At 40.8% G+C, this 25,410-nt stretch overlaps 1 protein-coding gene across 2 annotated transcripts in view; it reads left to right on the forward strand.

Annotated features, from left to right (window-relative positions):
• Positions 1-25,410, forward strand: part of SLC4A3 (solute carrier family 4 member 3) — a 2,820,719-nt gene that overhangs the window by 2,152,090 nt on the left and 643,219 nt on the right. For both annotated transcript variants that reach the window (XM_044074803.1, XM_044074804.1), the window contains one exon: positions 11,414-11,513. In XM_044074803.1, the coding sequence (XP_043930738.1) occupies positions 11,414-11,513 (100 nt within the window). The remainder of the gene's footprint in view (positions 1-11,413; positions 11,514-25,410) is intronic.

The following is a 25,410-nucleotide window of genomic DNA, read 5'->3' on the forward strand; positions in this document are numbered from 1 at the left end:
ACAATCCTTAGACACAAAAAACTAAAATAAGGGTCATGGCAGAGAGCAATACAATCCTTAGACAAAAAAACGCTAAAACAGGGGTCATGGCAGAGAGCAAAAAAATCCATAGACACAAAAGATTAAAACAAGGCTTGTGGCAGAGATCAATACAATTCATAGAAACAAAAGACTAAAACAAGGGTTGTGGCAGAGAACAATACAATCTTTAGACACAAAAGACTAAAACAAGGGTTGTGACAGAGATCAATAGACTCTTTAGAGACAAAAAACTACAACAAGGGTCGTGGCAGAGAGCAATACAATCCATAGATACAAACCACTAAAACAAGGGTCGTGGAAGAGAGCAATACAATCCATAGACACAAACCACTAAAACAAGGGTCTTGGCAGAGAGCAATACAATCCACAGATTCCAAAGACTAAAACAAGGGTCATGGCAAACAGCAATACAATCCATAAATGCAAACAGAGCAATACAATCTATTGACAGAAATTACTAAAACAAGGGTCATGGCAGAGAGCTATACAATCCATAGACATTGAGCTATACAATCCATAGACACAAAAGACTAAAACAAGGGTAGTGGCAGAGAGCAATACAATCTATAGACACAAACGACTATAACAAGGGTCGTGGCAGAGAGCAATACAAACCATAGCCACAAAAGACTAAAACAAGGGTAATGGCAGGGAGCAATACAATACATAGACACAAAAGACTAAAACAAGAGTCATGGCATAGAGTCAGTACAATCCTTAGACACAAAAGACTAAAACAAGGGTCATGGCAGGCAGCAATACAATTCATAGACAAAAAAGAGTAAAACAGGGGTTGTGGCAGAGAGCAATACAATCCTTAGACACAAACTGCTAAAACAAGGGTCGTGGAAGAGAGCAATACAATCCTTAGACACAAACCACTAAAACAAGTGTCGTGGCAGAGAGCAATACAATCCTAAGACACAAACCACTAAAACAAGAGTAGTGGCAGAGAGCAAAACAATCCATAGATTCAAACCACTAAAACAAGGGTCGTGGTAGAGAGCAATGCAATACATAGACGCAAACCACTAAAACAAGAGTCATGGCAGAGAGCAATATAATCTATAGATGGAAACCACTAAAATAAGTGTAGTGGCAGAGAGCAATACAATCCATAGATGCAAACAGAGCAATACAATCCACAGACACAAAAAACTAAAACTAGGATTGTGGCAGGCAGCAATACAATCCATAGACACAAAACACTAAAACAAGGGTCGTGGCAGAGTCCAATACAATCCATAGACACAAAATACTAAAACAAGGGTCATGGCAGAGAGCAATATAATCCATAGACACAAACCACTAAAACAAGGGTCGTGACAGTGAGCAATACAATCCTCAGGAACAAAACACTAAAACAAGGGTTGTGGCAGAGATCAATGCAATCCACAGACACAAAAGACTAAAACAAGGATCGTGGCAAGAGCAATACAATCCATAGATGCAAACCACTAAAACAAGGATTGTGGCAGAGAGCAATGCAATCCATAGATGCAAACCACTAAAACAAGGGTCGGGGCAGAGAGCAATACAGTCCATAGATGCAAACCAGTAAAACAAGGGTCGGAGCAGAGAGCAATACAATCTATAGACACAAAACACTAAAGCAAGGGTAGTGGCAAAGAGCAAAACAATCCATAGACACAAAAGACAAAAACAAGGGTAGTGGCAGAAAGCAATACAAACCTTTGACACAAAAGACTAAAACAAGGGTCATGGCAGAGAGCAATACAATCCATAGACACAAAAGACTAAAACAAGGGTCATGGCAGAGAGCAATGCAACCCTTAGACACAAAAGACTAAAACAAGGGTCGTGGCAGAGAGCAATACAATCCATAGACACAAAACACTAAAGCAAGCATCGTGGCAAAGAGCAATACAATCCATAGAAACAAAAGAGAAAAACAAGGGTCGTGGCAGAGAGCAATGCAACCCTTAGACACAAAAGACTAAAACAAGGGTCGTGGCAGAGAGCAATACAATCCATAGACACAAAACACTAAAACAAGGGTAGTGGCAGTGAGCAATACAATCCATAGACACAAAACACTAAAACAAGGGTCGTGGCAAAGAGCAATAAAATCCTTAGACACAAACCACTAAAACAAGGGTCATGGCAGAGACCAATACAATCCATGGACACAAAAGTTAAAACAAGGGTCGTGGCAGAGAGCAATACAATCCATAGAAACAAAAGACTTAGGCAAGGGTTGTGGCAGAGAGCAATACAATCCTTAGACACAAAAGACTAAAACAAGGGTTGTAGCAGAGATCAATACAATCCTTAGACACAATAAAACTAAAACAAGGGTCATGGCAGAGAGCAACACAATCCTTAGACAAAAACCACTAAAACAGGGGTCATGGCAGAGAGCAAAAAAATCCATAGACACAAAAGATTAAAACAAGGGTCATGGCAGAGAGCAATACAATCCATAGAAACAAAAGACTAAAACAAGGGTTGTGGCAGAGAGCAATACAATCCTTAGACACAAAATACTAAAGCAAGGGTTGTGGCAGAGATCAATACAATCCTTAGATACAAAAAACTAAAACAAGGGTCGTGGCAGAGAGCAATACAATCCATAGATACAAACCACTAAAACAAGGGTTGTGGCAGAGAGCAATAGAATCCATAGATTCCAAGGACTAAAACAAGGGTCGTGGCAGAGAGCAATACAATCCATAAATGCAAACAGAGCAATACAATCTATAGACACAAATGACTAAAACAAGGGTAGTGGCAGAGAGCTATACAATCCATAGACACAAAAGACTAAAACAAGGGTCATGGTAGAGAGCAATACAATCCAAAGACACAAACAACTATAACAAGGGTCGTGGCAGAGTGAAATACAAACCATAAACACAAAAACTAAAACAAGGGTAGTGGCAGGGATAATCCTTAGACACAAAAGACTAAAACAAGAGTCATGGCATAGAGCAATACAATCCTTAGACACAAAAGACTAAAACAAGGGTTGTGGCAGACAGCAATACAATCCATAGACACAAAAGACTAAAACAGGGGTTGTGGCAGAGAGCAATACAATCCTTAGACACAAACTGCTAAAACAAGGGTCGTGGCAGAGAGCAATACAATCCTTAGACACAAACCACTAAAACAAGGGTTGTGGCAGAGAGCAATACAATCCTAAGACACAACCCACTAAAACAAGGGTTGTGGTAGAGAGCAATATAATCCAATGATGCAAACCACTAAAACAAGGGTCGTAACATAGAGCAATACAAACCATAGACGTAAACCACTAAAACAAGTGTAGTGGCAGAGAGCAATACAATCCATAGATGCAAACCACTAAAACAAGGGTTGTGGCAGAGAGCAATACAATCCATAGACGCAAACCATTAAAACAAGAGTCATGGCAGAGAGCAATGTAATCCATAGATGCAAACCACAAAATAAGTGTAGTGGCAGAGAGCAATACAAGACATAGATGCAAAAGACTAAAATAAGGGTTGTGGCAGAGAGCAATACAATCCATAGATGCAAACAGAGTAGTACAATCCATAGACATAAAAGACTAAAACAAGGGTCATGACAGCCAGCAATACAATCCTCAGGCACAAAAGACTAAAACAAGGGTTGTGTCAGAGATCAATACAATCCATAGACACAAAAGACTAAAACAAGGGTTGTGGCAGAGAGCAAGACAGTCCTTAAACACAAAAGACTAAAACAAGGGTCATATCAGACAGCAACACAATCCATAGACACAAAAGACTTAAACAATGGTCGTGGCAGAGAGCAATACAATCCTTATACACAAAAGACTAAAACAAGGGTAGTGGCAGAGAGCAATACAATCCTTAGACACAAACCACTAAAACAAGGTTTGTGGCAGACAGCAATTCAATTCTTAGACACAAACCACTAAAACAAGGGTCGTGGCAGAGGGCAATCCAATCCATAGACACAAACCACTAAAATAAAAGGGTTGTAGCATAGAGCAATGCAATCCATAAAAGCAAACCACTAAAACAAGGGTCATGGCAGAGAGCAATATAATCCATAGACGCAAACCATTAAAACAATGGTTTTGCCAGAGATCAATACAATCAATAGACACAAACCACTAAAACAAGGGTCATGGCAGAGAGCAGTAAAATCAATAGATACAAACAGAGCAATACAATCCATAGACACAAAAGGCTAAAACAAGGGTCGTGGTAGACAGCAATGCCATCCATAGACACAAAAGACTAAAACAAGGGTCGTGGCAGAGAGCAATACAATCCATAGACACAAAAGACTAAAACAAGGGTCGTGGCAGAAAGCAATACAATCCATACACACAAAAGACTAAAACAAGGGTTGTGGCACAGAGCAATACAATCCTTAGACACAAAAGAATAAAACAAGGGTCATGGCAGACAGCAACACAATCCTTAGACACAAAAGACTAAAACTAGGGTTGTGGCAGATAGCAATATAATCCTTAAACACAAACCACTAAAACAAGGGTTGTGGCAGAGAGCAATACAATCCTTAGACACAAACCACTAAAACAAACGTCGTGGCAGGGAGGAATACAATCCGTAGACACAAACCACTAAAACAAGGGTCATGGCAGAGACCAATACAATCCATAGATGCAAACTACTAAAACAAGGGGTGTGGCAAAGAGAAATAAAATCCATAAACATAAATCACTAAAACAAAAGAGTTGTAGAGAGAGCAATACAATCCATAGATGCAAACCACTAAAACAAGGGTCGTGGCAGAGAGCAATACAATCCATAGACGCAAACCACTAAAACAAGGTTTGTGGCAGACAGCAATACAATCAATTGGTGCAAAAGACTAAAACAAGGGTCGTGGCAGACAGCAATACAATCCATAGATGGAAACCACTAAAACAAGGGTTGTGGCAGAGAGCAATACAATCCTAAGACACAACCCACTAAAACAAGGGTTGTGGTAGAGAGCAATATAATCCAATGATGCAAACCACTAAAACAAGGGTCGTAACATAGAGCAATACAAACCATAGACGTAAACCACTAAAACAAGTGTAGTGGCAGAGAGCAATACAATCCATAGATGCAAACCACTAAAACAAGGGTTGTGGCAGAGAGCAATACAATCCATAGACGCAAACCATTAAAACAAGAGTCATGGCAGAGAGCAATGTAATCCATAGATGCAAACCACAAAATAAGTGTAGTGGCAGAGAGCAATACAAGACATAGATGCAAAAGACTAAAATAAGGGTTGTGGCAGAGAGCAATACAATCCATAGATGCAAACCACTAAAACAAGGGTCATGGCAGAGAGCAATACAATCCATAGACGCAAACCACTAAAACAAGGTTTGTGGCAGACAGCAATACAATCAATTGGTGCAAAAGACTAAAACAAGGGTCGTGGCAGACAGCAATACAATCCATAGATGGAAACCACTAAAACAAGGGTCGTGGCAGAGAGCAATGCAATCCATAGATGCAAACCATTAAAACAAGGGTCGGGGCAGAGAGCTATACAATCGATAGACGCAAACCACTAAAACAAGGGTATTGGCAGAGAGCAATACAATCCTTGGACACAAAGACTAAAACAAGGGTTATAGCAGAGAGCAATACAATCCTTAGACACACACCAGTAAAAAATGGGACTTGGCAGAGAGCAATACAATCTTTAGACGCAAACGACTAAAACAATGGTTGTGGGAAAGAGCAATACAATCCAAAGATGCAAACCACTAAAACACGGGTCTTGGCAGAGAGCAATACAATCCTAAGACACAAACCACTAAAACAAGGGTTGTGGCAGAGAGCAATACAATCCAAAGATGCAAACCACTAAAACAAGGGTCGTAGAATAGAGCAATACAATCCATAGATGCAAACCACTAAAACAAGTATAGTGGTAGACAGCAATACAATCCATAGATGCAAACCACTAAAACAAGTGTTGTGGCAGAGTGCAATACAATCCATAGACGCAAACCACTAAAACAAGGGTCATGGCAGAGAGCAATACAATCCATAGACGCAAACCACTAAAACAAGGTTTGTGGCAGACAGCAATACAATCAATAGGTGCAAAAGACTAAAACAAGGGTCGTGGCAGACAGCAATACAATCCATAGATGCAAACAACTGGGGTTGTGGCAGAGAGCAATGCAATCCATAGATGCAAACCACTAAAACAAGGGTCGGGGCAGAGAGCAATACAATCGATAGACGCAAACCACTAAAACAAGGGTATTGGCAGAGAGCAATACAATCCTTGGACACAAAAGACTAAAACAAGGGTTATAGCAGAGAGCAATACAATCCTTAGACACACACCAGTAAAAAATGGGACTTGGCAGAGAGCAATACAATCTTTAGACACGAACGACTAAAACAATGGTTGTGGGAAAGAGCAATACAATCCAAAGATGCAAACCACTAAAACAAGGGTCTTGGCAGAGAGCAATACAATCCTAAGACACAAACCACTAAAACAAGGGTTGTGGCAGACAGCAATACAATCCAAAGATGCAAACCACTAAAACAAGGGTCGTAGCATTGAGCAATACAATCCATAGACGCAAACCACTAAAACAAGTATAGTGGTTGACAGCAATACAATCCATAGATGCAAACCACTAAAACAAGTGTTGTGGCAGAGAGCAATACAATCCATAGACGCAAACCACTAAGGCAAGAGTCTTGGCAGAGAGCAATATAATCCATATATGCAAACCACTAAAACAAGTGTAGTGGCAGAGAGCAATACAAGACATAAATGTAAAAGACTAAAACAAGGGTCATGGAAGAGAGCAATACAATCCATAGATGCAAACAGAGCAATACAATCCATAGACAAAAAAGACTAAAACAAGGGGTGTGGCAGACAGCAATACAATCCATAGACACAAAAGACTAAAACAAGGGTTGTGGCAGAGATCAATGCAATCCATAGACAAAAAAGACTAAAACAAGGGTCATGGCAGAGAGCAATACAATCCATAGACAAAAACCACTAAAACAAGGGTCGTGGCAGAGAGCAATACAACCCTTAGACACAAAAGTCTAAAACAAGGGTCGTGGCAGAGAGCAATACAAGCCATAGACACAAAAGACTAAAACAAGGGTTGTGTCAGAGAGCAATACAATCCTTAGACACAAAAGACTAAAACAAAGGTTGTGGCAGAGATCAATACAATCCTTAGACACAAAAGACTAAGACAAGGGTTATGGCAGAGAGCAATACAATCCATAGATACAAACCACTAAAACAAGGGTCGTAGATGAGAGCAATACAATCCATAGATACAAACCACTAAAACAAGGGTCGTGGAAGAGAGCAATACAATCCATGGATGCAAACCACTAAAACAAGGGTCTTGGCAGAGAGCAATACAATCCATAGATTCCGAAGACTAAAACAAGGGTTGTGGCAGAGAGCAATACAATCAATAAATGCAAACAGAGCAATACAATCTATTGACTCAAATGACTAAAACAAGGGTCGTGGCAGAGAGCAATACAATCCATAGACACAAAAGACTAAAGCAAGGGTTGTGGCAGAGAGCAATACAATCCATAGACACAAACGACTATAACAAGGGTCTTGGCAGAGAGCAATACAGTCCATAGACATAAAAGACAAAAACAAGGGTTGTGGCAGAGAGCAATACAGCCCTTAGACACAAAAGACTAAAACAAGGGTCGTGGCAGACAGCAATACAATCCATAGACACAAAAGACTAAAACAAGGGTCGTGGCAGAGAGCAATACAATCCATACATACAAAACATTAAAGCATGGGTTGTGGCAAAGAGCAATACAATCCATAGACACAAAAAAAGAAAACAAGAGTCGTGGCAGAGAGCAATACAACCCTTACACACAAAAGGCTAAAACAAGGGTCGTGGCAGAGAGCAATACAATCCATAGACACAAAAGACTAAAACAAGGGTCATGGCAGAGAGCAATAAATCCCTTAGACACAAAAGGCTAAAACAAGGGTCGTGGCAGAGAGCAATACAATCCATAGACTCAAAAGACTAAAATAAGGGACGTGGCAGAGAGCAATACAATCCAAAGACACAAACCACTAAAAGAATGGTCGTAGCAAAGAGCAATACAATCCTTAGACACTAACCACTAAAACAAGGGTCATGGCTGAGAGCAATACAATCCATAGACACAAAAGATTAAAATAAGGGTCATGGCACAGAGCAATACAATCCATAGAAACAAAAGACTAAAACAAGGGTTGTGGCAGAGAGCAATACAATCCTTAGATTCAAAAGAATAAAACAAGGGTTGTGGCAGAGATCCATACAATCCTTAGACACAAAAAACTAAAACAAGGGTCATGGCAGAGAGCATTACAATCCTTAGACAAATACCACTAAAGCAGGGGTCATGGCAGAGAGCAAATAAATCCATAGACACCAACCACTAAAACAAGGGTCATGGCAGAGAGCAATACAATCCATAGATACAAACCACTAAAACAAGGGTTGTAGAAGAGAGCAATACAATCCATAGACGCAAACCACTAAAACAAGGGTCTTAGCAGAGAGCAATACAATCCATAGATTCCGAAGACTAAAACAAGGGTTGTGGCAGAGAGCAATACAATCCATAAATGCAAACAGAGCAATACAATCTATTGAGTCAAATGACTAAAACAAGGGTCGTGGCAGAGAGCAATACAATCCATAGACACGAAAGACTAAAGCAAGGGTCGTGGCAGAGAGCAATACAGTCCATAGACACAAAAGACAAAAACAAGGGTTGTGGCAGAGAGCAATACAGCCCTTAGACACAAAAGACTAAAACAAGGGTCGTGGCAGACAGCAATACAATCCATAGACACAGAAGTCTAAAACAAGGGCCGTGGCAGAGAGCAATACAATCCATAGATACAAAACACTAAAGCATGGGTTGTGGCAAAGAGCAATACAATCCATAGACACAAAAGAAGAAAACAAGAGTTGTGGCAGAGAGCAATACAACCCTTAGACACAAAAGGCTAAAACAAGGGTTGTGGCAGAGAGCAATACAATCCATAGACACAAAAGATTAAAATAAGGGTCATGGCACAGAGCAATACAATCCGTAGAAACAAAAGACTAAAACAAGGGTTGTGGCAGAAAGCAATACAATCCTTAGATACAAAAGAATAAAACAAGGGTTGTGGCAGAGATCCATACAATCCTTAGACACAAAAAACTAAAACAAGGGTCATGGCAGAGAGCATTACAATCCTTAGACAAATACCACTAAAGCAGGGGTCATGGCAGAGAGCAAATAAATCCATAGACACCAACCACTAAAACAAGGGTCATGGCAGAGAGCAATACAATCCATAGATACAAACCACTAAAACAAGGGTTGTAGAAGAGAGCAATACAATCCATAGACGCAAACCACTAAAACAAGGGTCTTGGCAGAGAGCAATACAATCCATAGATTCCAAAGACTAAAACAAGGGTCGTGGCAGAGAACAATACACTCCATAAATGCAAACAAAGCAATACAATCTATAGACACAAATGACTAAAACAAGGGTCGTGGCAGAGAGCAATACAATCCATGGACACAAAAGACTAAAACAAGGGTCGTGGCAGAGAGCAATACAATCTATAGATGCAAAGAACTATAACAAGGGTCATGGCAGAGAGCAATATAGTCCATAGACACAAAAGAGTTAAACAAGGGTCGTTGCAGGAGCAATACAATCCATAGACACAAAAGACTAAAACAAGGGTTGTGGCAGAGAGCAATACAAACCATAGACACAAAAGTGTAAAACAGGGGTTGTGGCAGAGAGCAATACAATCCTTAGACACAAACTGCTAAAACAAGTGTCCTGGCAGAGAGCAATAAAATCCTAAGACACAAACCACTAAAACAAGGGTTGTGGCAGAGAGCAATACAATCCTTAGATGCAAACCACTAAAACAAGGGTCGTGGCAGAGAGCAATATAATCCAAAGATGCAAAAAATGAAAACAAGGATTGTGGCATAGAGCAATACAATTCATAGACGCAAACCACTAAAACAAGTGTAGTGGCAGAAAGCAATACAATCCATAGATGCAAACCACTAAAACAAGAGTCATGGCAGAGAGCAATATAATCCATAGATGCAAACCATTAAAACAAGTGTAGTGGCAGAGAGCAATACAATACATAGATGCAAAAGTCTAAAACAAGGGTCATGGCAGAGAGCAATACAATCCATAGACACAAAAGACTAAAACAAGGGTCACGGCAAAGACCAATACAATCCATAATGCAAACCACTAAAACAAGGGCCATGGCAGAGAGCAATACAATCCATAGATGCAAACCACTAAAACAATGGTCATGGCAGAGAGCAATACAATCCTTGGATGCAAACCACTAAAACAAGGGTTGTGGCAGAAAGCATTACAGTCCTCAGGCACAAAAGACTAAAACAAGAATCGTGGCAGAGATCAATACAATCCATTGACACAAAAGACTAAAAAAAGGGTCGTGGCAGAGAGCAAGATAATCCTTAGACACAAAAGACTAAAACAAGGGTCGTGGCAGACAGCAACACAGTCCATAGACACAAAAGACTTAAACAAGGGTTGTGGCAGAGAGCAATACAATCCTTATACTCAAAAGACTAAAATAAGGGTCGTGGCAGAGAGTAATACAATCCTTTGACACAAACCACTAAAACAAGGCTTGTGGCAGAGAAATTTGGGAATTTGAGGTAGGCTCATCAATATCCCACTGGACTGCAAGCCTAGTAGCTACCTACCACACTCTTTGCTTCATGTATAAGTGTCTGTCAATATAGCAGAAAGGGATGCAGCTATGGACTGCTAGTTAGCTTTACCATCTAGTTCTCAACTTGATTTTTTGCACTTTTTACTAATTTGCTGTGTGATTTTTGAGCATGTGCTCCCAGGTCATTTCTGTAAAAAAAATGACAATTTTGTCTTATGGGGCTTACCTAGTTAAGAAATTATTTAAAACATGCAGATTATTTTATTAGCCATGGACACTCTAGAACATGAGATATTTTATACAGTGCACAATGCACATTTGCTAATGAATAAAATGGCATAACCAAACTGTTCATATTTATACAAGAAGATGCTAAAGATGATGCAAAATATGACCAGGGACATTTTACAGAGCTGCCTTGCCAAGAAGTTCATAAATAGGTAACATTTTGATATATGATCTAAGGAAGCCTTCGCATAAAGAATATTGATGCATTTGTTGATGTAATAACTAAATTCAACTTGTGGTGAACTTTCCTAACATTCATGATGTTCCCCATATATTTAGCCAGTCTTTGTATATTTCTCCATTAATCTAACTTAAGGTTGATGGTGGTTTATTTTATTTTCCCAGAAATCCTTGCAAAGACAGGCTGGCGAGCCACATCGAAACAGGACACTGAAACTTCTAGAAAAAATCCCAGAGAATGCAGAAGCTACTGTCGTCCTAGTAGGCAAGTAACACAAGAAGCACTAACTAAATAAATGTTTAGTTTGTTTACTTTGACAAAACGCTATTCTCTGGAATAATTCCTATTTTAAGTATTAACTTGAACTGTTCTGTTCTAACCCCTAACCCATTAGAAGAGAAAGGTAAGGATAGTCACATTCTAACTTACACCTGAGATTTTAATACAATTAAAGTCGTTATTAAAGACAATCGGGCCATCCTCATTGACAATCAGCAGCTTGTAAGGGTTTTAGATCACCCTACTTTTGTATATAAAAACGTAGAAGCATACATAACTATGTGAAAAAGAAAATTAAGGAACCCCAGGATGACATGAGCACTAAAATCTGTGGGCCACCCAACTGCACTTTCTGTGAATACTTGATGGAGTGCGACTCATTTGAGTGCAGCTATCTTAAAAAGATTGTGAAATCTTCAGCAGGGCATAATACTGAAAAAGTTGTATATAGGGCCATGTGTAATGACTGCCCTGTGTTTTATGTGGGTAAGACTATGAATAAACTGAAAAGGAGGATCTCAAGTCATCTTTCTAACATCAGATGTAAATGCCAGGAGAACACCTTATCCAAACACGTATTCGAACACCCCAGACATTCTGGTTTTAAATTTATCATTCTGGACTGTGTGGAGATGGATGGATGAGCTTGAAGGGGTCATCAGTAGTGTGTTGGAGAAAAAACAACTGTGCTGGCAGTTGAAATGCATTCAGAAAAATAGGACTTAACTACTATTTGCTCAATTAAGAGTGTGTTGAATTTACGTAAGCTGTCACACAATCTGTAAAGGTTTTTTAGAGAATTTGTTGAGGAATATTTTATGTACTAAAAATATACTAAGTAGTAATAAAAATAATGTGTAGAATGTGTATAAATATATATGTGTATATAGGTTCATAGGGTCATAGGTGTGTACTAGGCTAATGGCCCTGGAGCCTTTACAAGCCTAGCCCATAGGATTACCCTGGCATCGTGCCACCCGACATTAGTTCCCAGTGCCTCTGTCGAGTAGAGCCACTGGAGTGATCCCCGGGGTGAACTTTCTATTCCCCATCAACTCATCAAGATTTCTCTTGAAGACTGCCAGTGAGGTGCTCTGTTTAACATGTATGGGAAGTCTATTCCATAGCATGGGCATTCTCTGGGTTATGAACCTGTCCCTCCAGTACGTTCTGTTGATTGTGGTAATGAGGGTGAGGTCTCTGGAGCGTGTGGTGCAGAGGGATTGGTATTTCTTTAGATGTAGCATTTCTAACATAGCTGGGTCAGACAAGTCAAGCAGAGATCATCTCTAAGTAGGCGATATGGGACAGAGAATAGTTGGAGTTTTTTGAGTCTGTCCATATAGGACAAGTGTTTAAGGCCTAGGATCCTCTTTGTGAGATACTTTTGTGGCCTCTCCAGTTGTTGCAGGTGTCTAGTGAGGTACATGCCAAATGGGGCATTGTTCTCAATGACTGGCCTAATGAGGGAAGAGTAGAGGGAGACAATGACCTCTTTCATCCAGTATGCAAAAGCCTTAGTAATGAGATGTGCCACATAGAATGACTTTCTAACCACAGTAACAACGTGGTGGTCAAAAGAGAAGTTACTGTCAACCTGTGTTCCCAGATCTCTTATTACGCCTTCTGTGTTCCATGGACTACTATCAATGTGGTAATTCAAGGGAACCAGATTTTTCCCAAAGTGGATAAAGACACATTTTTTTGGCATTGAGCTTAAGGCCATGGTTCTGACACCAGTTGTTGGTCTCATTGAGGCCTTTCTATAGGATGTCCACATCATTTGGGGAGTTAATAATAGTTCCCAACTTGCAATCTTATGCAAACTTTGTCAGCCAGAGTCCCTTCGTGTTGGCCTGGACTTCAGAGAAGTAGATACCAAAGAGGAGAGGACCCAGGATTGAACTCCGTGGGACTCCACTCATGACTGGTCAGCGGTCTGACTTGGAGTCAGCTACTTTCACACTGTGGGTTCTATCTGTGAGCCAGTTTGCAACCCATCTAGTGATATAGGGGTTGATTCCTAGATTAGTAAATTTTTCTATGATTCCTGAGATCAAGGTAGGCTGTATGAACCAACTTGCCTTCATCCACAGCTCTGGTGACTGACTCAAAGAAGTTGACCAAGTTGAGCAGGCATGATCTACCCATCACAAAACCAAACTGTGGGGGATCCAGAGTTTGGAGATTCCCTATATCCTTGTTTATTAGGTCCATGATGATGCGTTCCATAGCTTTGGATATCAGACTTGTCAGGCTAATGGAACAATAGTTCCCAGGCTCTGTAGTTATTCCTCCTTTGTGGAGAGAAATGACTGTAGCAGTGTGCCATTCGGTAGTGACAAAGCCTGAGGTGAAGCTGTAATTGAACAAGGCACACAGGTGAGGTGCCAGTTCACTCTGTAGTTCATGTAGAACACAGCCAGGGATACTGTCAGGTCCCATAGAAGCTGTATTCTTGGCATTGGACAGTGCTGTTTTAACCTGTGCAGCAGTAATACTGGGTGCCTGGCAATCTACTGGTATTGTGATTGGTCCTTTGGGGGGGAGGTAAAGTTAGCACTGAATATGTCCACCAGTATATTTGCAATATCTGTTGGGTATAGGAAGTACCATTGTGCAGTAGCTCAGTGCAAATCTGGGTATTGCCATGGAGATTCTTTACAAAATTATAGAAGGCCTTGTGGTTGTCTTTACAATCTGCTGCAATTCTGTTTTCATAGCTAGCTTTAGAGGATTTGATGAGGGATCTCAACCTTTTGTTGAGGCTGATGAGGGAGTTTTTCCAGTCTTGGAACTTTACCTCATTCCGCAACAGTTTCCTCCTTCTGTTTGTAGAGTTTGTTTATGGCAGGGGACCACCAGATTGGCTTACTTTTTTTTGAGGAGAGCATCTTAGTTCTATTGGGTATGGCAAGATCCATGCATTTGTGTATGTGTTCATACAGTGCATTGGTGTATTCTGCTCCTATTTACATTTATTACATCACACCTGAGATTTAAACAGTAAGTTCAAAACACATGTTTTTTTCATGCCGCTATTACCATGTAGTATTGCTGTAACACACATTTTTTTAATGCCACTATTACCATGTAGTATTGCTGTAACACACATTTTTTCATGTCGTTATTACCATGTAGTATTGCTGTAACACACTGTGAAGGCTGCCAGTCTAGCCAGATAGAATTTTATAGATAATTCTGTCATTTGTAAATATTAATGTAAGCCACAGGCTTGTTGTCTTAAATGGAAAAATGCTGTTACATGTGGAACTGCAAAAATGTAACAACAGTGCACTCTGCTGACCAAGTAAAGCATGTTGTGACCCTTTGATGTAAACATGGCTCCGGACGGTCTGGATGAAGGAATTCTTGCTATTGTTTTAAGGCCAGAGTTAATGGCCAGAATTTGCATGCATAAATGTCCTTAATGGCTTTGCTCCTGACCTGGTGCGAGCTTACTAAAGAATGTAGCCTGTTAGCCTGGAAACCCGAGGGAAGTGTGAAGAATGATGTAATGTGAACCAAGAATGTGATTTGAAAAACAGAGAACATTAAGCATTTTTGTCTTGACCATCCAACTCATCAGCACTGTCTTGCTCTATATGTAAGTTTATCTTAGATTTGTGTTTTCTCTTAGAAATAGCTAGAAACTGGAAGGATTAGACTAAGTGTTTTTCTGTGATGTCAGAACTGTACTACTGAATTATTTTAAGTATTTCTCTGTGATCTCTGAACTCTTGACTAGCACTGTAGTAAAAATTATTGTCTTGTGTTTTGACTATTTATTATTAAATATTTTTAAACCCTTTCAACTGTGACTGTTTTTTTAGAGATAATTTAAGCTCTTTAGAGTACTTGCATGCCTTTGCTAAAATTGTACAAAGCCACTCTAATAGTGTTAGCCCTGGGCTATACTACCAATTGGATAATGATATTGCACAGTAATAATTGGACACCCTTTAAGGGCCTTTGACTAGCTGATAACTATTAGTGGGTGGTGGCAGCTAGTACTACTGTAAAGTCTGGAGAAAAGGGGCACAACTGGAGAACCTGTGCCAACATTTCCCAGGAGTGTCTGTGTGGTTGTATAAACTCTTCTCAAACTGTGTGTGTGTGTGTGTGTGTGTGTGTGTGTGTGTGTGTGTGTGTGTGTGTGTGTGTGTGTGTGTGTGTGTGTGTGTGTGTGTGTGTGTGTGTGTGTGTGTGTGTGTGTCAGCTACCTGGGCAGGGACATGAAGCACTGGTTGGACAGAGAGGGTGCTGGAGGTTTTAGCTTGCTCACTAGGCTGAGATCTGGACCCTATAGCTGTTCCAGTGGGGAGTCTTATTGGGGACCTGGAGAGCAAGGGAGCGAACAGCTCCGGACTGACTGTGATCTCTGTGTGCTCTTAAGGGAAATTGCACTTTACTGTGTGTATTTGTTATCCTTTCCTCATATATGAGACTCCCCTCACTGGTGTTAGTCATGAGGATTGAGGCTCCTTGATTGCTGGGCCAGGGCACGGGCGTCACACACATGTTTTTTTCATGCCACTATTACCATGTAGTATTGCTATAACACATTTTTTCATGCCGCTATTACCATGTAGTATTGCTATAACATACGTTTATTCATGCCACTATTACCATGTAGTATTGCTATAACACACATTTTTTCATGCCGCTATTACCATGTAGTATTGCTATAACGCATGTTTTTTCATGCCGCTGTTACCATGTAGTATTGCTATAACTCACTCATTTACCATAGTGGTGGACTCTCATGCACACTCCTTCACACTCTATACATCACTAGTGTACTTCATCCACTCTTTTCTGTATTTTGTGTGGTTTTTCCTACTAGTTTTCATTGTATAAACATGTTTTCAGGCTGTAAAAATGAAAAATGTTATTTTTATTTTTTTTTGCAAAGCAGTAAAATTTTTTCTGAGCTATTAATAACTTTGTTTTTTACGCACACTAATACACATGGATGGATAATTACTAGATACTGTTAGACAGATGCATTTTTTATATTTATAGTGTTCTAGTTTGATTAAGTTTATGATTAGATAGTTATGTGTTTTTCTTCATTTTAGTTGTAGTGACAGACCTGATGAAGGCTTTATTGCATTAGATACCAAAAGCGATTTTAGTTAAGTCTATTTATGTATATCATTTTATGTATATGTTACACTTTTCTTAATACCTGATCTTGGAATGTGGGTTGCACATAGATAAGTAGTGATGTCCTTAACTAAGATTTAATTTGATCTGATCAGTAGTAGTGTGTGGGGGTGGGTACTTGTCTAAAATGCACTTTTACAACCCTGTTTATATTGTTTGCTTGCAATAGGCTGGTTTAAAATTAAACAATACATATATTTTCCACACACCTACTTCTAAGTGTATAAAAGCTGATATGTTTATAAAATATTTCTGACTTTTGTTACTGAAGATCGCTTGTCTGTGATGAATAAAGGCTTGTTGTTTTGGAACACTACCTGGGTTTCATGATTTTTGGAAATTATTGTGACTGAGCTCATCAACAAAGTTTTAAGTCCATTAGTTTTTCTGACTTTTTTTTTCCTCAACACTTGTGGTGGTGAGTTTGAAATTAGACAAATTCCTGTGCTTGTTCGTTTTTTTTTTTTTTTTAAATGACAACATACTGACATCTGGATAAACTGAATATAAATGCATGTTGATGCCCTTTGTCACATCTAGTGACATATCCTCTTTTCTTCCGCAGCCTCCTCCCAGGTTGCACCCTGCATCTTGAGCTGGCAGCCTCACCTCAAGCAGTCCTATGGCTGTTATAGCCTTCCTAACTTTATCATGGCCACTAACTAGTTTTATTGGAATAAAAGAGCATGTCCCCAGTACAGAATACTGTTAATTCATTCACAGTTACTGGCAAACTGAGGAACAAGCAAGCTGTGCAAATACTTGTGAAACGGAAGTCTGAAGCCAAGCTTCTGATCTCTCCTCAATACCAAATGTTGTCCTACATAATGGACCAGGTCAGCTTGTAGCTTAGGCATCTGTCAGCTGCCCAGGAGCTGACCAGTGCAATATCGGTTGATATTGTATCTTATAGGTTCATAGGTTCATAGGTAGGTACTAGGCTATCTGCCTTAGGGCATATATAAGCCTAGCCAGAATGTGTTGGCTTCCACCTCCCATTTAGACTAGATTCCTGAGCCTCTGTCCATCAGGGCCATAGAAGTGATCCCAGGAGAAAAATTATGATTTCCCATCCACTCATCAAGATTTCTCTTGAAGAGGGTCAGCGAGGGGCTCTGCCTAACATGGACTGGGATTCTATTCCAGAGCGAGGGAAGCCTTTGGGATATGAATCTATCCCTCCAGCATGTCCCATTTATTGTTGTGCTAAGGTTTAAATCCCTGGAGCGTGTAGCTCTAATGGATTTGGTTTTCTTGAGGTGGAGCATGTCCAACAATTCTGGGTTAGACATGGCCTTGTACGTCAGGCAGAGATCACCTCTGAGTAGGCGGTAAGCAACTGAGTAGAGCTGGAGTTTCTTTAGTCAAGCTGCATAGGGCATCTGTTTGAGGCCCACAATCCTCTTGGTGAGGTATTTTTGAGGTCTCTCCAGCTGTTGCAGGTGCCGGGTAAGGTACATCCCAAATGGGGGATTGTACTCAATTATGGGCCTGATTAGCGATGAGTAGAGGGGCACAATGACCTCTCTTGATCTATATACGAACCCTTTTGTGATTAGTTGAGCTATGTAGAAGGTTTTTCTAACCACTTTGGCAATGTGATTGTCAAAGGAGAGGTTACTAATTACTTGGGTCCCCAGATCCCTAATTACTTCTCCCATACTTAGTGGATTACCTCCTATGTGGTAGTTTGTGGGCACTTTGTTTTCCCAAAGAGGATGACTATGCACTTTTTGGCATTTTGCTTGAGGCCATGGTTCTGACACCAGGTATCCGTCTCCATAAGGTGGATGGAGGATGCTTGTGTCAGCTGGCGAGTCGATTATTGCTCCCAGTTTGCAATCATCTGTGAACTTGGTAAGCCACAGTCCTCCTGTATTTGCCTGTACCTCAGAGAAGTATATACCGAACAAGAGGGGTCCCAGGACTGAGCCCTGTGGGACGCCACTTGTAACCGGTTTAGAGTCAGACATGGCACCTGCGACTCTGACCATGTGAGTTCTATCCCTGAGCCAGTTTGCAACCCATCTTGTAACATATGGATTAATATTTAAGCTTGTAAGCTTATTTATGATGCCAAAACGGGTTACTGTGTTGAAGACCTTTGCAAGGTCCAGGTAGGCTTTGTGGACTACCTTTCCCTCATCTATGGCTTTGGTTACTATTTTGAAGAAGTCAACTAGGTTTAAGAGGCAAGATCTGCCTTTAACAAAGTCGAATTGGGTAGGGTCCAGTGTTTGGAGGTTCCCAATGTCTTTGTTTATGAGATCCATAATGATGCGCTCCATAGCCTTGCAGACCAGGCTAGTCAGGCTTATAGGGTGATAGTTCCCGGGAGCCATTGTGGCGCCACCTTTGTGGAGCGGGATCACTGTTGCTGTACGCCATTCCTTGGGTACATAACCTGTGGTAAGGCTGAGTTGGAACAGTGAATTTATGTGAGGGTTTAGTTCATTTTGGAGCTCGTGTAAGATGCAGCCCGGGATACCATCCAGTCTCATTGATGCTGTGTTTTTTTTACTTTGGAGAGGGCTGCTTTCATCTGTGTGTCTGTGATGTCTGGGGGACTGCATTCTTCTGGGATAGACACTGGCCCTTTTGGGGGGGGGGTAAAGTTTGCATTGAACCTGTCTGCCAGGATGTTGGCAATGTCAGTGGGTTCAGTGTATTTTGTGCCATTTTGCACCAGCTCAGAGCTGATCTGAGAGTTGCCACCCAGATTCTTGAGGTAGTTAAAGAATGCCTTGTGATTATCTTTAGAGTCTTTGGCGATTTTTCTTTCAAAGCTAGCCTTTGATGATTTTATGAGGGATCAAAGTTTCTTGCTAGTACTGATCAAGGATGCCTTCCCTTTTTGGGATTTTGCCTTATCATGTAATAGTTTCCTCCTTCTGTTGTATAGCTTATTTAAGGCCGGGGTCCACCAGACTGGTCTCCTGTTTTTGGAGGAGTGAGTCTTAGTTTTACTTGGGATGGCACGATCCATGCATTCCTGTAGGTGCTCATAGAGTGCATTTGTAAAGGATTCTGCGGTTTGGGTAGCATTTTCTATTAGCCCGGGGGCTTTGAAACTTTCCACCTTGGTCTTGAGAAGTGTGAAGTTTGCTTTTGAGAAATTTTTCACAGTGGTTTCCTTGGCTGGGGGTGGGGTCGGGATGTGGATGTCCATTGTGATTAGTTTATGGTCTGATCTTACCAACGAGGGGTTTACCTCTGGTGTGGAACATTGAGCCCCCATGTTGGTGATGACCAAGTCCAATATGTTGTCCCATCTTGTGGGAGTGGTGACCAGTTGTTCCATGGCATTTAAGTTTATAAACTCCAGGAACCATTGGGACTTGAGTAGTTTTCCCAGTCAGTGTTTGGGTAGTTGAAATCCCCCAATATCATGGTGTTTGGTGAGACCTTCATATTATCCAATGTTCTCAGGAATGCCGAGTGGGGGTCCTGAGACAAGGTGGGTGATCTGTAGCAGGCTTCAAACTGAAAAGCAGTTTTGCTTACTGTTAGTTGCACATGGATGGTTTCCGCTGCCTCGTGCAGTGCCACTAACCTGGAGGTGTGTGTATCCTTGATGAAAATGAATACTCCCCCACCTTTAGTATTTTGGTCCGAGTTCTGGGGCCATAAAGAATGGTATGAGTTGAATCCTGGTAGGGCTGGTGTGCTCTCTGGGGCCTTGAACCAGGTTTCTGTTACTGCACAGATATCGATTTTCTCCATACTGAGGAGTGCCTCGAGTGCATGCATCTTGAGGATTAGACTTCTGGCATTGAGTAGCATTACCCTTAGTTTTTTGTTTCTGGTATTGTCTATGGAGGTGGGTTTGTCTTTTGAGCCTTGCCTAAAAAAGGCACTATGGGGGTGGCAAGAGCCTTAGCCAGTATTCGAAAGCCTAAGGGTGACAGGTGCAAGCCATCCCTGGCGAAGCAATGTGGCTTGTCGAGCATATCATCCCAGGCTGACAGACACTGGATCCCCTTTGAATGACACCAATAGCTTAGCCAATTGTTAAAATTGATCATTTTGCCTTTATACTGTGGCATCATTCTTGGTGAGGGCAAGATGTTACTCAGGGTCAGGGTCATACCGGCCTGGGCTACATGATCAGAGAGCTCCTCTACGTCTCTTTTCATGTAGTCCAGGAAGGTACATCTCAGGTCATTCACACCAACATGGACAATGACAGAGTCATATCTGTACCTGATGTGGAGTGACCTGAGTGCTTGTGTTATGTGGCAGATCCTGGCATCCGGCATGCAGCTTACAGTGACCTTCTCCTCGTTCAGTCTGGTGAGTGGGACGTCAGTGTGCCTGACAATAGAGTCTCTAATTACTAGTGTATTAGATGTGTTATTTAGCCTTAGGGGCTGCGACTGCATGGCACACTGACTTTGTGAAGTATGTATACGTGAAAGTTGTTGTGGGGTAGCAGTTGCTTGGATGTCTGCTTTGGAGGTCTCTGTTGCTTTGGCAGATTTTTATTTAGAGCCTCCAAGTATGTTTTTGTAAGTTTATGTGTCTTGTTTGCTGGTGCGATTGGTCTATGTGAGACTGGTTGTGTGGTGCGGGTGGTTTCCTTCTCCTCCTGACTGACTGTGCCAGTCTTGGGTTGAGAGAGCTCGGCCTCCAGTTTGGCTGTATAGTTGCATCTCTCACATATATTTGAGTTTGATGGAAGGAGGAGAGGATTGTCTGTGTACATAAGGCAGTTGTAACATTGCCTCAAGATTCCCAGATTCACCAGCTGGACTGGAGAGTATACCTGAAACTGCTTTGGACATGCCTGGATGGTTTAAAGTAGCCTAAAGTAGCCTATGTAGCCTACATTTTGGGATTAACATCAGGACACTAACAAGAGAAAAGTAAGAGGGCAGTATGAGACATTTGCAAAATGGCAGGATGGCCTTGATTAAGCACTGTGCGGTAGTGTGCATGGTACTTACTGTAACAACAGATCCTTCAACAATAAATCATAATGTTTGGGTTTGCCCATCTTTTATTTATTTTATTTTATTTATTTTACATTTGTTGACCGGGAATGTCCGACTAGGTTCCACAGAGCCTGTTTTCAGCGGAGGCCCGGGGAGAAATGCTCCAGATGCATGTCTTTGGAATATTGTGTAATATTTCCCAGTCATACTTTCTTCCAAGTCCTGGCTTTTTCCACATGAGCAACCAGTACTGGTGCCCCACACAGGTACTTAGGTGGGTATCCTGTATTACTTGGTCATACACAGGCATGGCGCTCTGTCATTTATTCTCTGCTGCTCCATATTCTCAGAGAGCTGTGCTAACACAGGGGGTAGGATTAAAATGATTATGGAAAATGACATACAAGTATGTATGTGCTAAAGGGTTTCTGCAGCTGCAGTTGTGTGCCACACTGTCAGGAGGATCCACACAAGTCTTGAGTGTAGTAGGCCACACCCCTTCCTATAAAAACAAAGAACCAAAAACAAGATGGCAGACATTTGGTACTCTATGTAAAGGAATTATTATCCAGAGATATTCTCCTTTCAAAAGACTGACAGACATGCAGAATCCTGAAAGGGTATTAGGCATGGGGCCTGAAAGACTTATGAACTTTATTGGAATGAAAAGAAATGAGTTTTTGTTAGACTGAATCTTGTCACTTAATGAAAAGGTAGCTCAAAAGTCATTTTTGTGACAAGTGAGAAAAGTAAGTTCTGTTAACCTTTAATTACTTGCTTATCTTCAGTAAAAATTTTGTTTCAGTCTTTAAAGATGAAATTCTAGAGTATGCTTGAAAGATTGGGACGACTATTGTGCCTTGACATTTATTTCACATTTGATATATATATATATATATATATATATATATATATATATATATATATATACACACACACACAGACACACACGTACATATATATATATATATATATATATATATATATATATATATATATATATATATATATATACACACATGGATCCATTCAGAAGATCAACTCACCAGAAAGTCAAACTTCATATGGTCAGGACCATATACACACATATTATTTGTGTGTTTGTATTTGTGTATGGTCATAGGACTTTAATCAATATCTGTTTCATCAGTCATAAAATAACAAACTACACACTGTTTGAAATCAACCTATGCCCCCTACATCCCTGTATATTAACAACAGTGGGGGGGGGGCTTTCTAGTGTCCAACACACACTTGGATTACCATGCCAGTTTACCAAAACACATTGATCATTTTGTTGTTGAGTGTCAACATTTCAACTATTTGACCACAATGAACATATATATCTATATGTATATTTATTTATTTATTTATTTTACATTTGTTGCCTGAGAAGGTTTGGCTTGGCCCAAAGGCCCCCTTTCAGCAGGGTCCCTGGGAGAAAAGCTCCAGTATATTCAATACAATCAAAATCGTTTAAGCTATGTAGTATCACAATGTCAGGCAGAATACAATTAAACTAAATTGTACAATGTCAGACCAGATAAGATAGTAATTACTTCTCAATCAGTAAGGCTTCTTATACTAATTATATTCTATACAGACATAGTTAGATAAATAACTATGGAGATGGGCAGATATCACTATACAGAGTTAGTTACAAAGGGTGGGAAACAAAAGGTTGATTTAATTTTGAGATATAAATGAAATTAGTGATAAACGAAAGTTAAAAGAGGCACAGACAAATAAAAAAGTAAGCCACCCTGGTGGACATCCAGCATAAATAGGTTATACAAAAAAGAATGAAACTGCTGTCAAAAAACTAGAGGGAACGGTCCCAGCAAATAAAAAACTTCCTCCAAAGCATAACCAAGCAGATTAGACATCTTGTAAAGTCCTAGGTTCATAGGTTCGTAGGTAGATACTAGGCTATCTGCTTGAAGGCATTTATAAGCTTAGCCAGAATGTGTTGGCTTTCGCTACCCCCTTAGATTAGTTCCCTGTGCTTCTGTTTAGCTAAGCCATTGAAGTGATTCGTGGGGTATAGGTTCATAGGTAAATTCTCTAAAGCTAATTATGAAACTAAATTAGCATCTCTAGCTAAGGTAAATCACAAAGCTTTCTTTAGCTATGTCCAAAATCTTAAATGGAAGGCCCAGCTTTGTGCCAGTCTAGCTGTGGACAGTACCACTTATACTGAACTTGAGGACATCTCAAATCTGCTAGCGGACAGGTTTTGTAAAAACTTCACACACCAGTCCATACCATTTATACCCCCTTAACATACCAGTCACCAGTCCTCTGCCTAGTATCTCCAGAGAACAGGTCATAGCTGAACTCTCCAAGGCCAAAAACACAGCCTCTGTAGGACCCGACAACATCCTAGGTTGCCTATTAAATGGTCTAGGAGTTATTGAAAGCGCCAAGCACTGTCTTCAAACTCAGTCAAAGCACTGGCTTTCTTCCAGCTGAGTGGAAAACAGCAATCATAATCCCCTTGCACAAAGGGAGATGTTCTTCATGTTTCACTGCTGCAGTCATTACATTTGGGTAATCTGCTGGCAGGTTGCCCTCAGTCGGCCTGATTAACAAAGTCTTGGGTCCTACGTCGGTTGCTGTCCCTTCTTCCATGACGTCAGGGGTATAAAACATGCAGCCAACGCCATTACATCAGTCTTTCTTATCATGCGTTGCCCAAAGCAGAAGCAGATCGCAAGTGCCAGTCAGCCGACTCCTGAAATTTTTGTTTTTGAGTTTCAGAACCGAAATCTTCAACTAAAGCTAAGTACCCCATTGGGGAAACTTTTTCTTGCTCTTTACCAATGTCAGTAAAAGTTAATAATTGCATTACTTGTGGGAAGCAAATACCTCATAAGGATTTTTATTTGTACTGTATTCCTTGCCTAGGCCCTGACCACGACATACCTTGTTGTCGGTTTTGTGCTAAATTTAACCAAAGCACTATTAAGTGTCTGTATATTTTTACTTCAGAATATTTTGGCTCACGTTTTAATTATCCAGAAATGTCATCAGTTAGCAATCTGACTACCGGAATACCTAAAAGAACGCAAAGAAAAAGATAGAGACAGGCCATCGAGGTCCAAAACTGATGACGATGCTTCTCCTAAGCCAGTCGCCAGTTCACTGGTACTCAGTAAGGCGCTTTCTCAGCCCCTGATACCCGCTACTTCTGATTCGCAGGTCTCTACTGAGACCCATTCAGAGTCCGGTATGCTGAAAGATGCTTCAATTATGGAACCCGCGGATGTCTCTACCTTAGATGGGTCCTGAGCCACTGTGCAGGCACTGGCTTCTGAGGGTGTTTTCAGGCCTACAGATTTGTATATTATAGGTTCATAGGTTCATAGGTTAGTACTAGGCTAACTGCCCTTGCGAGCCATTGTAAGCCTAGCCAATTATCCCTTGTGAGACTCAAACCCTGCACCTTGTGTTTTTAAGGCAAACACCTTAACCATTAGGTCACCCTCCCACCATAGATTAGTACTAGGCTAACTGCCCTTGCGAGTCATTTTAAGCCTAGCCAATTATCCCTTGTGAGACTCAAACCCTGCACCTTGTGTTTGTAAGGCAAACACCTTAACCATTAGGCCACACTCCCAACTGACGCCATCTTCAAAACTAAGGCCAAAATCTAAATCTGTGTCTAAAAAACCAATGCCTGGGCCACACGTGCAGGCCCCTATGCCTAAAAAACAAATGATCAAAATGGCTGAAGATTTAATTACTCTGATCAGGGGTATCCAACCCCCCCCCCCCCA

This window comes from Protopterus annectens, chromosome 6.part0 (genome assembly GCF_019279795.1).
Source record: "Protopterus annectens isolate FY-2018-M chromosome 6.part0, PAN1.0, whole genome shotgun sequence".
Classification (NCBI taxonomy): Eukaryota; Metazoa; Chordata; order Ceratodontiformes; family Protopteridae; genus Protopterus; species Protopterus annectens.